This window comes from Embiotoca jacksoni, unplaced genomic scaffold (genome assembly GCF_022577435.1).
Source record: "Embiotoca jacksoni isolate LCO1_2020_lvr unplaced genomic scaffold, fEmbJac1.0.p SCAF_55, whole genome shotgun sequence".
Classification (NCBI taxonomy): Eukaryota; Metazoa; Chordata; class Actinopteri; family Embiotocidae; genus Embiotoca; species Embiotoca jacksoni.
This window is the reverse complement of record NW_027185409.1, coordinates 697,301-711,938: the sequence shown is the minus strand read 5'-3', so window position 1 is coordinate 711,938 and position 14,638 is coordinate 697,301. Positions and strand designations below refer to the sequence as shown.

Sequence of the window (14,638 nt, the reverse complement as noted above, 5' to 3'; positions counted from 1 at the left end):
CAAACAAATTTAAATATTAGTCAAAGATAACACAAGTAAACACAAAATGCAGTTTTTAAATGAAGGTTGTTATTATTAAGGGAGAAAAAAAAATCCAAACCCACATGGCCCTGTGTGAAAAAGTGTTTGCCCCCTAAACCTAATAACTGGTTGGGCCACCCTTAGCAGCAACAACTGCAATCAAGCGTTTGTGATAACTTGCAATGAGTCTTTTACAGCGCTGTGGAGGAATTTTGGCCCACTCATCTTTACAGAGTTGTTGTAATTCAGCCACATTGGAGGGTTTTCGAGCACGAACCGCCTTTTTAAGGTCATGCCACAGCATCTCAATAGGATTCAGGTCAGGACTTTGACTTGGCCACTCCAAAGTCTTCATTTTGTTTTTCTTCATCCATTCAGAGGTGGACTTGCTGGTGTGTTTTGGATCATTGTCCTGCTGCAGAACCCAAGTTCGCTTCAGCTTGAGGTCACGAACAGATGGCCGAACATTCTCCTTCAGGATTTTTTGGTAGACAGTAGAATTCATGGTTCCATTTATCACAGCAAGTCTTCCAGGTCCTGAAGCAGTAAAACAGCCCCAGACCATCACACTACCACCACCGTATTTTACTGTTGGTATGAGGTTCTTGTTCTGAAATGCGGTGTTACTTTTACGCCAGATGTAATGGGACACACACCTTCCAAAAAGTTCAACTTTTGTCTCGTCAGTCCACAGTATTTTCCCAAAAGTCTTGGGGATCATCAAGATGTTTTCTGGCAAAAATGAGACGAGCCTTAAAGTTCTTTTTGTTCAGTGGTGGTTTTGGTCTTGGAACTCTGCCATTCAGCCATTTTTGCCCAGTCTCTTTCTTATGGTGGAGTCATGAACACTGACCTTAACTGAGGCAAGTGAGGCCTGCAGTTCTTTGGATGTTGTTATGGGGTCTTTTGTGATCTCTCGGATGAGTCATCGCTGCGCTCTTGGGGTAATTTTGGTCGGCCGGCCACTCCTGGGAAGGTTCACCACTGTTCCATTTTTTTCTCCATTTGTGGATAATGGCTCTCACTGTGGTTCGCTGGAGTCCCAAAGCTTTAGAAATGGCTTTAGAACCTTTTCCAGACTGATAGATCTCAATTACTTTCTTTCTCATTTGTTCCTGAATTTCTTTGGATGTCTATCTTTTGAGGATCTACTTCACTTTGTCAGGCAGGTCCTGTTTAAGTGATTTCTTGGTTGAGAACAGGTGTGGCAGTAATCAGGCCTGGGTGTGGCTAGAGAAATTGAACTCAGGTGTGATAAGTTATGATTTAACAGGAGGGGGCAAACACTTTTTCACACAGGGCCATGTGGGTTTGGATTTTTTTTTTCTCCTTTAATAATAAAAACCTTCATTTAAAAACTGCATTTTGTGTTTACTTGTGTTATCTTTGACTAATATTGAAATTTGTTTGATGATCTGAAACATTTAAGTGTGACAGACATGCAAAAACATTGGAAATAAGGAAGGGGGCAAACACTTTTTCACACCACTGTATGTATGTCATAGAACAATTTGATTTGATTATGATGAAGGTTTGGGACTTTAGGGTCCATCAGGAAAAGTTGGAAAACCTGGTTGAGGAGAAAAAAGGGGGTTCACCAATTTGTGTAATCATAACTCAAAAAAACAAACTATCATTAACATAAATGAATTGGTGCAATATAGTTTAAGATTGGCTCTCATTTAGAAGCTTTCATGGCCAATGGTAACACTTTTAAAGATTAGTAAGCCCAATTATATTTGTTATTCGAGAATACTGGTCACTTTTGGCCGTGAAAAAAATACATCTCGCTGCAGAATGTAAGAACAGGAAATAAGTGTCAGAGAGGGAGAAAAAGGAGATTTGAGTTTGATAGGGATATTTAACAGAAAGCCCATTTTGACTATTATTTTACTTTCATCTGCAGTGATCACACAAACAAAAACAGGACTTTCACAGCCTTGTATTGGCATTCAGTTAATTATATTTCCACTGGATGTCACTGTCCATTCTGTGCCCTTTCTCACCAAGAGTGCATTTTTTTTTTTTTTTTTTAGATCAACCAATCACATCTTTTAAAAAGAGTCGCACATAGAAACAGGGTCAACCACACCTCCTCACGAAGATAAGGGTTTCTGTCCTTTCCTTACTCAGAGTTGGTCTGAGAAGTTTCCCAAATCACTCCTAAGCTAAGACTCTTAGATAAATTTTGTTTAGGCTAAGAGCTCTCCAAAAGGATTCGAAGAATCTTTGTGAATACGGCGCCTGATCATTAACGTCTGAGGTATTGGTGCTAGAGGAGCATGTTCCCAATAAGCAAACATTTTGGGGTGTGCGGGCATCACAGCCAGATCTTACCTGGTGTTACTGCTGTCAGATGTTACTTCCTGTTAAGACGGAGTTGTTCCTTCCCTCTGTTGGAGGTTTTTCTTCCTTACAGAGGAGAATTTTTCCCTCCGAGCTTATGTGGGAATTGTTGAATTGTTGGGTTTCTCTGTATAATGTTGTAAAGTTCTGCTGTAAGGACTTTAATGTGTAAAATTCCATGAAAGAACCTGTGTTGTGATTGGGGGCTATATAAATAAATAAAATTGAATTGAATTGAATTGAAAACTGCACTCCACCACTCAAATACACACCAGTAGGCTACAATGTCAACATTCAACCATTTAACTTGCGCATATTTGTGGACCAGGATGGCAGCTGTAGTCAACTTGGATTGCTGACAGCAACAATGGATTCCAACAATGACCTTGACCTTGACCAATGACCTTGAGACAGAAAAAAAAGAAGTCTAAGTATAACACATTCAAAAAAAGTTCACTATCACTCAAAGCATTCCTGCAGTATAATCCACCGTTCAATGTATTCATTATTTTGACATAGTATGTATTATATCATAGTATAGTTCAGTATAGCATGGCACACCAATTATTAGTCTTTGCTTTCAGTTACTATTCACAGTGTAGCAAGTAAAGAAAAACAAAAATATTATTCAAACAACATTTCGAAAAATAAAGGGTGACCCTTCCAAAGTCTGTGGGGTAACGCTGAAATGTTTGAAATACGGTAAATGTTGCTCTGATTTTCACCTATAATAAATGATTATCCGATTAAGCTTCCATCTGTTCTTGTAGAGTTACACATGATGTTCATCTTTTAAACGAATATGTTTTGAATCCAAGATATCTTAATGTGTTATCTACTATATAATCCAGGATATCCACTAGTTGGAGCACATCAATCAAATTGAGAATTTGGCAGCTGGTAAGTGACTAATCTCGCCCACACCAGCATTTTCCTGGAGCTTCTAAACTGCTCTAAGAATGTTTTTTTCCACATTCTGTGCTTAAGTATAAAAATCAAAAATGTATAGTTAGTTTCCCATCTTGCTCTATTTGGCACATCAGTAGGACGTGTTTTGGAATACTTTTGATTTTGATTTTAAACACTTTATTAATCCCCAAGGGGAAATTGCTTCACTACAGCAGGGGGGCTCTCAGGGGGGAGCTGCTGCAGCAGGCTGCAACGAGCGCGGCGCCAGGTAACTTGACATGAGGTGCATGTTTTTGGATGATGGGAGGAAGCCGGAGAACCCGGAGAGAACCCACGCAAGCACAGGGAGAACATGCAAACTCCGCACAGAAAAGCCCAGGACCGGATTTGAACCCGGAACCTTTTTGCTGTGAGGTGACAGTGCTAACCACTGCACCACCGTGCCACCCGTTGAAGAGTTTGTCAACAATAAAATAAAACAAAAAACTTTTGCCTCGATGATTTACATATTCCCAAAAAAATCAAGTACCATTTTGAATTATTAGAGCGCATACATGGACAGAAGCAGAAAATAGCCTCAAGGGCTCTAAAAATGAGCCAGTGAAATGCAAACGGATACGCTCTATAATATGTGATTCATGAACCCGTGCCACATGTTTCGATTGGATGTCTGGTCCAAATGATATCCATACCACATTTGGCCTTTCTCCCGTATTAACTTTTGCTGAGTAGGCCGGCTGGATTGAATATAAGGAGTCCAACAGAAGACAAGAGTTTGTGGTGGAGGATCCTGGAAGACTCCTGCTTGTGGTAGGCTCATCCTCTGTCTACTTTAGAACTGTTTAATCTCGTCATTATTTGGGACATTACTTTAATGCATGAATCAATTAGTTATATTAACAAACCTGTGTTTTCAATTTTTATGTTATATGTTATATGTTTTCAACAGAATTGTGGAATTAGAACAGACTTGGCAGAAAAAGGGCCAGGTATGAACAACTTTACAATATTTAAAGTTTTACTATAATGCATAAGAAACACTTAAAATTTTTGTTGATTTACTTTTGTAAAACTAAATAATGTTAATATTATGCATTGACTCGAGGGAGTAATTTTGAATGGGAAGAAGTCAAGTAACTTGTGATGATGGACATGTATTAACTTGGCTGGACATATGTTCATTAGATACCAGAACCCAGTTATTCTGGGCTGTTCAGTTCCATGATCTGAAGACAGTAGTTTTAATACATTTAACTAAGATAACACTTATTTGTTACAACCTCACAGACATAAACCACCACCAGGGATGTTTCTAGTAAATAACATGATATGGAATTTTCTGTTGGTAAAAAATGTCTAAGATTGTTATTCTTTGACTTGCTTCACAGACATAAACCAGCACCATGAGTACAGACGCTGAGATGGCCTATTATGGCAAGGCTGCCGTTTACCTCCGGAAGCCTGAGAAGGAGAGGATTGAGGCTCAAAGCAAACCCTTTGATGCCAAGAGCGCATGCTACGTAGTTGATGTCAAAGAACTCTACGTGAAGGGAACAATCATCAAGAAAGATGGTGGCAAAGTCACTGTCCAAACCCTGGACACTAAGGAGGTTGGTATCATGAATGTCAGACTCAACTTGGGGTTAAATGTGTTAAATCTGTTCTCATTGTGACCGATGTTGTGTTGCAGGAGAGGACAGTTAAAGAAGAGGACGTCACTCCAATGAACCCTCCCAAGTACGACAAAATTGAGGACATGGCCATGATGACCCATCTCAATGAAGCCTCTGTGCTGTACAATCTCAAAGAGCGTTATGCAGCATGGATGATCTACGTAAGACAACCTGCCCGATGAGCAAAGACGAATATTGAAAATGACTTTCGCTGCAGGAAATGTAAATTGTCATTAATTTTGACATTCTATAATAACTTTTAGACCTACTCTGGGTTGTTCTGCGCAACTGTGAACCCCTACAAGTGGCTTCCAGTGTACGACTCTGAAGTTGTCAATGCCTACAGAGGCAAGAAGCGTATGGAGGCTCCACCCCACATCTTCTCAGTCTCTGACAACGCTTATCAGTTCATGCTTACTGGTATGTTCAAAACACTAAGAAATTTGTTAATATATGAAGTGATTTTTAAAGACATACATTGTACATTTTTCTGATTCTCATTTTAACAGATAGGGAGAATCAGTCTGTCCTGATTACGTAAGTATCACATTTGGTGTCTTCGTTCAATGTAATTAAATATGTTGATCAAAATCTTACAAGTCTCTTTCTATACCCAGTGGAGAATCTGGTGCCGGAAAGACTGTGAACACAAAGCGTGTCATCCAGTACTTTGCCACCATCTCAGTTGGTGGAGACAAGAAGAAGGAAATCACTAACAAGATGGGGGGGGTATGTTATGGTGATAAGAATTATGACATTTTTGAAAATATTTCCCGGAGAAAAGTCCTTTCTGACATATTTTTGAAATGTGGATTATAGGGTTCCCTGGAGGATCAGATTATTGCAGCCAATCCTCTGCTGGAGGCTTATGGTAATGCCAAAACTGTTAGGAATGACAACTCCTCTCGTTTCGTAAGTATGGAGCCGTTTCTAAAAGAGAGAACTTTTGTTAAACATTGCTCATGTAGCTACTTTAACAATTCACTTGTTCCAAACAGGGTAAATTCATCCGAATCCATTTCGGCACTACTGGCAAACTGGCTAGTGCTGATATTGAGACTTGTAAGTGACAAATTATCAATGTGAATACATATGACTCAGTCTGAAGGTGGGGCAAATTGTGACTTGAGTGTTTTATGAATGAAATATGCAGATCTGCTGGAGAAGTCTAGAGTGACATTCCAGCTTCCCGATGAGAGAGGCTACCACATCTTCTACCAGATGATGACTGCCCACAAGCCTGAGCTGATTGGTAGGCAGACTGAGTTGTTGCACAATGTTAACCTTATCACAGTTTTCATATTAAACATCAAACATATTGATCATTTCTCCCTTTCTTGATTTTCAGACTTGTGTCTCATCACAACAAATCCCTACGACTTCCCCATGTGCAGTATGGGTCAGATCACTGTGGCCAGCATTGATGACAAAGTTGAGCTGGAAGCTACTGATGTGAGTGATCAGAACTCAAATCTCAGTTAAATTGTGTGTTTAAGAAGTGACTGAAATTGCTTTTCAAAAGTGTTCTCTGATGTGACTGTAATTCACATGGATACCTCTTTTGAATAGAACGCTATTGATATCCTGGGCTTCAGTAATGAGGAGAAAATGAGCATCTACAAGATGACTGGTGCTGTTCTTCACCATGGTAACATGAAGTTCAAGCAGAAGCAGCGTGAGGAGCAGGCTGAGCCTGATGGCACAGAGGGTGAGTACTCAGTGTGATATCAAACTGCAGTACAACAGTACTGAAGTTCTTAATCAGACTGGTTTCTGTTCATTGTGATGGATGATCACTGTCACATACTACAAGTAATAACTCTAAATGACTATTTTCAGAGGCTGACAAGGTTGCTTATTTGTTGGGCCTGAACTCCGCTGACATGCTGAAGGCTCTGTGCTATCCCAGAGTGAAGGTCGGAAATGAGCTTGTCACCAAGGGACAGACTGTACCTCAGGTAATCATGAGTTATATTATACTTTTGTTAGTTCCAGTGACATAACGTAGAACAAAGATTGTTTGAGAAAAGAAATGAGTGTTCAGTTCATTGATACTTTAAATCAGTTTTGCACTGAATGTTGATATTAATCATGTTCTTGTTTTTATTTAGGTCATGAACTCTGTGCCTGCCCTGGCCAAGTCCATCTATGAAAAGATGTTCTTGTGGATGGTCATCCGTATCAACCAGATGTTGGACACTAAGCAGCAGAGGAACTACTTCATTGGTGTCCTGGATATTGCTGGCTTTGAAATCTTTGATGTAAGGTTCTTACCCAACAATATAGCTGTGGATACCTTCATGACTCCATGTTTATTATTGCCTACAAGAGATAATGCTAATTTATTGACCAATCACAGTACAACAGCATGGAGCAGCTGTGCATCAACTTCACCAATGAGAAACTGCAACAGTTCTTCAACCACCATATGTTCGTTCTGGAGCAAGAGGAGTACAAGAAGGAGGGTATCATCTGGGAATTCATTGACTTCGGCATGGACTTGGCTGCCTGCATTGAGCTGATTGAGAAGGTACACACCCAGTTCATGATTGTGTTGTATGTAATTGTTCTTATGATAGAAGACTGTCATTTCACATCATATCTCTTTCCCCTTTCATAAAGCCCATGGGTATCTTCTCCATCCTTGAAGAGGAGTGCATGTTCCCCAAGGCCTCTGACACTTCCTTCAAGAACAAGCTGTATGACCAGCATCTTGGCAAAAACAAAGCATTTGAGAAGCCAAAGCCCGTCAAGGGAAAGCCTGAGGCCCACTTCTCCCTTGTGCACTATGCTGGTACTGTGGACTACAACGTCACTGGCTGGCTGGACAAAAACAAGGACCCACTGAACGATTCTGTTGTTCAACTGTACCAGAAGTCTCCAGTTAAACTGCTGGCTTTACTTTATCCTCCCGTTGTTGAAGGTAATAGGTTTGATAAAGTGAACTCAAATATATTTTTGTGTGTTAATACACACTCTTGTTTGTCTAACAAAGTTTCCATTTAAAATCTCCTGAAAAACAGAGACCGGTGGTGCAAAGAAGGGAGGCAAGAAGAAGGGTGGTTCTATGCAGACTGTGTCTTCACAGTTCAGGGTGAGGTTTCAAGAATGTTAAAAGATACTTATTTTCACATTAGTTATGATTCATGACAAATTTTCATCACTCTGTACCTACAGGAGAACTTGGGCAAGCTGATGACCAACTTGAGGAGCACCCATCCTCACTTTGTGCGTTGCCTGATTCCCAATGAGTCCAAGACTCCAGGTATCAGAACATGATCTCAATCATTTCTGAGGAGTGGTTTATTTTATGGTTTTTTTCACTATGTATTCACAGTAATAAATAACTAATTTCAATTCTTAAGGTCTGATGGAGAACTTCCTGGTCATCCACCAGCTGAGGTGTAACGGTGTGCTGGAGGGTATTAGAATTTGCAGAAAAGGTTTCCCCAGCAGAATCCTCTATGCTGACTTCAAACAGAGGTAAAATATATGTTTACATCTAAATTTTGATGCAAACTATGATAAGAAAATGCTCACACTAATCATTTACTCTTTCATAATAGATACAAGGTACTGAATGCCAGTGTCATCCCTGAGGGCCAGTTCATTGACAACAAGAAGGCTGCAGAGAAGCTGCTGGGATCAATTGATGTTCCTCATGATGAGTACAGATTCGGAACAACCAAGGTAAGAACCCTGAGTTCCTTGTATTGTCTTATTATGTGTAATTGACAAGGAGGTTGACTTTCTTCTCCTGTTTGTTTGTTTATCAGTAAATTTGTAGGATATCTGAAAAGTCACTTTCTTGAATTGAGTGCAAATGTAAACCTTGTACAAGTTGGTTGTTAAGTTCAACTTCACGCTGTAATCATCCTTTTTTATTTTCTGTTATTATTAAGGTGTTCTTCAAGGCTGGTCTGCTGGGTACCCTTGAGGAGATGAGAGATGAAAAGCTGGCAGCTCTGGTCACAATGACTCAGGCTCTCGCCCGTGGCTACGTCATGAGAAAGGAATTTGTCAAGATGATGGAGAGGAGGCATGTTGAAAAAAGAAAATTCTGAAAACACATGTTAGGAATAAAAAAGAAAAACTTTTGTCTATAACAGAAACTTCTTGTCCACAGGGAGGCCATCTATACCATCCAGTACAATATCCGCTCATTCATGAATGTCAAACATTGGCCATGGATGAAGGTGTACTACAAGATCAAGCCTCTCCTGAAGAGTGCTGAAACTGAGAAAGAGTTACAGCAGATGAAGGAGAACTATGATAAGATGAAAACCGACTTGGCTACTGCTTTGGCCAAGAAGAAGGAACTTGAGGAGAAGATGGTTTCTCTTCTGCAGGAGAAGAACGATCTGCAGCTGCAAGTAGCATCTGTAAGTAGATGTCAAGAGAAAGCTGTGCCATTTTATTTTGTGTCGATGAAATGTTAATGTATTAACATCCTTTTCTAATGTAAACTAGGAAGGGGAGAATCTGTGTGATGCTGAGGAGAGATGTGAGGGACTTATCAAGAGCAAGATCCAGATGGAGGCCAAACTCAAAGAGACAACTGAGAGACTGGAAGATGAAGAGGAAATCAATGCCGAGCTTACTGCCAAGAAGAGAAAGCTGGAGGATGAATGCTCTGAGCTCAAGAAGGACATTGATGATCTGGAGCTTACCTTGGCCAAAGTGGAAAAGGAGAAGCATGCCACTGAGAACAAGGTCTGTACATTTGAATACACCTGGCAAATCAAATACAATCCAACAATTCTGTATTCATGAAATAATTCAATCTTTCTCATAAATGTTCTTTCTTGCAAATGTAGGTGAAGAACCTGACGGAGGAGATGGCCTCTCAGGATGAGAGCATTGCCAAGCTGACCAAGGAGAAGAAAGCCCTTCAGGAGGCTCATCAGCAGACTCTTGATGACCTGCAGGCTGAGGAAGACAAAGTCAACACTCTGACCAAGGCCAAGACCAAGCTGGAGCAGCAAGTCGATGATGTAAGTTTCAAAACTTACTTCGATTGGCAAACAAGATTCTCTTCTGATACTACTGATACTAACAAGCCGATATCAATGTGCAGCTTGAGGGTTCCCTGGAGCAAGAGAAGAAGCTTCGTATGGACCTTGAGAGAGCCAAGAGAAAGCTGGAGGGTGATCTGAAACTGGCCCAGGAATCCATCATGGATCTTGAGAACGACAAGCAGCAGTCTGACGAGAAAATTAAGAAGTAACTAAGTGACACCATTGTGTTTCTACACATCTTCTCTTTGCATGGATGAACTCTTACTATGCACGTTATTATTCTTACAGGAAGGACTTCGAAGTCAGCCAGCTCCTGAGCAAGATTGAGGATGAGCAGTCCATGGGCGCTCAGCTTCAGAAGAAGATCAAGGAGCTCCAGGTAACTTGTACATTGTGTCACGTATTACATTCTTCCATAAATTTTCAACTTTGTTATTTGAATTTGAAACTTTACTGAAAGACAACATATCTACACCTAACAGGCCCGCATTGAGGAGCTGGAAGAGGAGATTGAGGCTGAGCGCGCTGCTCGTGCCAAGGTTGAGAAGCAGAGAGCTGACCTGTCCAGGGAACTTGAGGAGATCAGTGAGAGGCTGGAGGAGGCCGGTGGTGCCACTGCTGCTCAGATTGAGATGAACAAGAAGCGTGAGGCTGAGTTCCAGAAGGTCCGTCGTGACCTGGAGGAGTCTACTCTGCAGCATGAAGCCACTGCTGCTGCTCTGCGCAAGAAGCAGGCTGACAGCGTTGCTGAGCTGGGAGAGCAGATCGACAACCTGCAGCGTGTCAAGCAGAAGCTTGAGAAGGAAAAGAGCGAGTACAAGATGGAGATTGATGACCTCTCCAGCAACATGGAGGCAGTTGCCAAAGCAAAGGTACCCAATTCATTCAATTCTATTTTAATACCTAAATTACAATAAAACACTAATTCATATTCATAAAATCTTATCATTGATTTCATTTCTCTTTTCCTCATTAGGGAAATCTTGAAAAGATGTGCCGTACTCTTGAGGACCAACTTAGTGAACTGAAGACCAAGAATGATGAAAATGTCCGTCAGATCAATGACTTGAGTGGCCAGAAAGCACGTCTCCTGACAGAAAATGGTAAGTACAAGACAGCGATTACCCGCAGTGCTATTAAGTTTGACCGAGAAACTAAACACAAACAAATTTTTGTTGACCATTTTCACAAAAGGTGAGTTTGGCCGTCAAGTAGAGGAGAAGGAAGGCCTTGTGTCCCAGCTGACCAGAGGCAAACAGGCCTTCACACAACAGATTGAGGAGCTGAAGAGACAGACCGAGGAGGAAGTTAAGGTAAGAAAACATTGGGTTATGTGTGCATTGGTATCATTTGTTATCAATTTAGAATTTTCAGCATTACATTTTATGTCGTATACCAGGCCAAGAACGCTCTTGCCCATGGACTGCAATCAGCCCGTCATGACTGTGATCTGCTGAGGGAACAGTTTGAGGAGGAGCAGGAGGCCAAGGCTGAGCTGCAGCGTGGAATGTCCAAGGCCAACAGCGAGGTGGCTCAGTGGAGAGCAAAATACGAAACTGATGCTATCCAGCGTACTGAGGAGCTTGAGGAGGCCAAGTCAGTAACATTCAAGCAATGAAATGGCTAGAACTTCAGCATTATAGCGTAGTTTGACTAAAAAATTGTCGTTCTTGCATCAAAATATTTAAAACAATTTAACTCGTTATTCTTCTTAACTTGTTAAAAATATCAGGGAAAATGGTACACATTTGTAGTTTGTACAACAGATAAATCTGACTTTTTATTTTTAAAGGAAAAAGCTGGCTCAGCGTCTTCAGGAGGCTGAGGAACAGATTGAGGCTGTGAACTCCAAGTGTGCCTCTCTGGAGAAGACCAAACAGAGACTCCAGAGTGAAGTGGAGGACCTCATGATTGATGTGGAGAGAGCTAACGGGCTGGCCGCCAACCTGGACAAGAAGCAGAGGAACTTTGACAAGGTAACATCTTCACTTTGGGCGACCAAGACATGAACTCGGAAAAATCATTTTCACTGTGTGGATATATAACTCAACTGTAAAATTGTGGTTTTCAGGTGTTGGCAGAGTGGAAGCAGAAGTTTGAGGAGGGTCAGGCCGAGCTTGAGGGAGCTCAGAAGGAGGCTCGTTCTCTTGGAACTGAACTCTTCAAGATGAAGAACTCTTACGAGGAGTCCCTGGATCATCTTGAGACCATGAAGCGTGAAAACAAGAACCTGCAACGTGAGTTCCTGCTCGATTGTGCCCTCATATCGTGTTATTCATGTTTTACATTCAAGACTAACCAATATTAAACATCTCTCTTCAGAGGAGATCTCTGATCTGACTGAACAGATTGGTGAGACTGGTAAGAGCATCCACGAGCTGGAGAAGTCCAAGAAGCAGGTGGAGACAGAGAAGTCTGAGATCCAGACAGCTCTTGAGGAGGCTGAGGTAAATCTTTGTCTCGATAGAAATCCTCTGAAAAGAAGTTTACAGTCTTAAAAATATATTATAAATGGTACTAAAGCAGAGATGAATACTGTATTCCTCGATATCATTAGGGAACTCTGGAGCATGAGGAGTCTAAGATCCTGCGTGTCCAGCTGGAGCTCAACCAGATCAAGGGTGAGGTCGACAGGAAGCTGGCAGAGAAGGATGAAGAGATGGAGCAGATCAAGAGGAACAGCCAGAGGGTGACTGACTCAATGCAGAGCACTCTGGACTCTGAGGTCAGGAGCAGGAACGATGCCCTGAGAATCAAGAAGAAGATGGAGGGAGACCTGAATGAGATGGAGATTCAGCTGAGTCATGCCAATCGCCAGGCTGCTGAGTCCCAGAAGCAGCTGAGGAATGTGCAGGCACAGTTAAAGGTATACGACACATAGAGCCGTTGCTTGGAGCTTGACAATAGTCAAGGTAGCTACGTTGTGATATTTAACCTTTGTTTGTTTTCTCTAGGATGCTCAACTGCACCTTGATGATGCCGTCAGAGGTCAGGAAGACCTCAAGGAACAGGCTGCTATGGTGGACCGCAGGAACGGTCTCATGGTTGCTGAAATTGAGGAACTCAGAGCTGCTCTGGAACAGACAGAGAGAAGTCGCAAAGTCGCTGAGCAGGAGCTGGTGGATGCCAGTGAGCGTGTTGGACTTCTGCACTCTCAGGTGAACATTTGTTGAAACATTTCTACACAATCTACACAAACCTAAACTATGACGATGGTAAGAAATAACTCATTTTTAATCTTTCAGAACACAAGCCTTATCAACACCAAGAAGAAGCTCGAGAGTGACCTGGTTCAGGTCCAGAGTGAAGTCGATGACACTGTTCAGGAAGCCAGGAATGCAGAGGACAAAGCCAAGAAGGCCATCACTGATGTACGTTTCAATTTCATGTGTTCATTATAATACCCAGACTGAACTTGTTCTCATCACATTTCTAACTGAAATGATATGTTACTATGCTATTCTAGGCTGCTATGATGGCTGAGGAGCTGAAGAAGGAGCAGGACACCAGTGCTCACCTGGAGAGGATGAAGAAGAACCTGGAGGTCACTGTTAAGGACCTGCAGCACCGCCTGGATGAGGCTGAGAATCTGGCCATGAAGGGTGGCAAGAAGCAGCTCCAGAAACTTGAGAGCAGGGTATGATAACAATGACAGGATTTCTCGCCGTTGGTTAAATGTATGGAAACATGCAAGATCCCCAGATTCTAAATAATGTATGAATGTTTCTGGTTCTCTGAAGGTTCGTGAGCTGGAGACAGAGGTTGAGGGTGAGCAGAGACGTGGTGCTGATGCTGTTAAGGGTGTCCGCAAGTATGAGAGGAGAGTGAAGGAGCTCACCTATCAGGTACAGCCACAATAACAACTTGCATAGTATAATTCAAAACAATATTATACTTACCATTACATGAAAACACATACCGATATCTTTCTATTCCAGACTGAGGAGGACAAGAAGAACGTCAACAGGCTGCAGGATCTGGTTGACAAGCTGCAGCTCAAGGTGAAGGCCTACAAGAGGCAGGCTGAGGAAGCGGTAAGGACAACATTTACATCTTCAACACTAAAAACGGAATATTATGTGATTTATTATTTTCACAAACAAGACCTTGGTGGACTTTTAAAATGTGAATGTTTTTATGACTTTCCAGGAGGAGCAGGCCAATGTTCATCTGTCCAAGTGCAGGAAGGTCCAGCATGAGCTGGAGGAGGCTGAGGAGCGTGCTGACATTGCAGAGTCCCAGGTCAACAAGATAAGAGCAAAGAGCCGTGACTCTGGCAAGGTAAATATAATTTAGACATTAGAAACTCCCCCAAAAATATTACCGTCATTTCCTTGAGCTTCATAAAATTGAAATCAGACAAACCTTAATACGTATGCAGAATATAATGTTTATGGACGCTTGTATATAGTGTATGTACTTATTGTACTTCATTCATTCTTTTTACAGGGCAAAGAAGCAGCTGAGTAAAGCAGTCCAGATGATGTTGCATTTCTAATCATATAATATGATGTGAAACACACCACAATAAACTATTCTTTGATCATAATTTGCTGTCTGTGATATTTTGACTTCATTGTGCTCTGAAAAAAGACAAAAATGAGACACAGATTAACAAAATGTTAAGGAAATCTTGACTGAAGAATGCTGCATACTATTTTTGATGTACAT

General features: G+C 41.4%; 1 protein-coding gene across 1 annotated transcript; it reads left to right on the top strand.

Annotated features, from left to right (window-relative positions):
- The first annotated feature begins 4,053 nt into the window (after positions 1–4,053).
- Positions 4,054–14,516, top strand: LOC138212405 (myosin heavy chain, fast skeletal muscle-like). The gene is made up of 41 exons (XM_069172762.1): positions 4,054–4,086; positions 4,226–4,265; positions 4,665–4,886; positions 4,967–5,110; positions 5,213–5,369; positions 5,459–5,486; positions 5,567–5,678; positions 5,769–5,861; positions 5,948–6,011; positions 6,103–6,201; positions 6,298–6,401; positions 6,519–6,657; positions 6,789–6,907; positions 7,061–7,210; positions 7,309–7,479; positions 7,572–7,872; positions 7,973–8,043; positions 8,127–8,214; positions 8,315–8,432; positions 8,516–8,639; positions 8,852–8,988; positions 9,076–9,331; positions 9,420–9,662; positions 9,767–9,943; positions 10,027–10,172; positions 10,256–10,346; positions 10,450–10,839; positions 10,944–11,070; positions 11,162–11,280; positions 11,367–11,563; positions 11,760–11,943; positions 12,039–12,204; positions 12,290–12,414; positions 12,525–12,833; positions 12,922–13,125; positions 13,213–13,338; positions 13,434–13,604; positions 13,708–13,812; positions 13,906–14,001; positions 14,117–14,248; positions 14,417–14,516. The coding sequence occupies exons 3-41, from the start codon at positions 4,680–4,682 to the stop codon at positions 14,435–14,437; spliced, it is 5,811 nt and encodes a 1,936-aa protein (XP_069028863.1). The 5' UTR covers positions 4,054–4,086; positions 4,226–4,265; positions 4,665–4,679; the 3' UTR covers positions 14,438–14,516.
- The last annotated feature ends 122 nt before the right edge of the window (positions 14,517–14,638 follow it).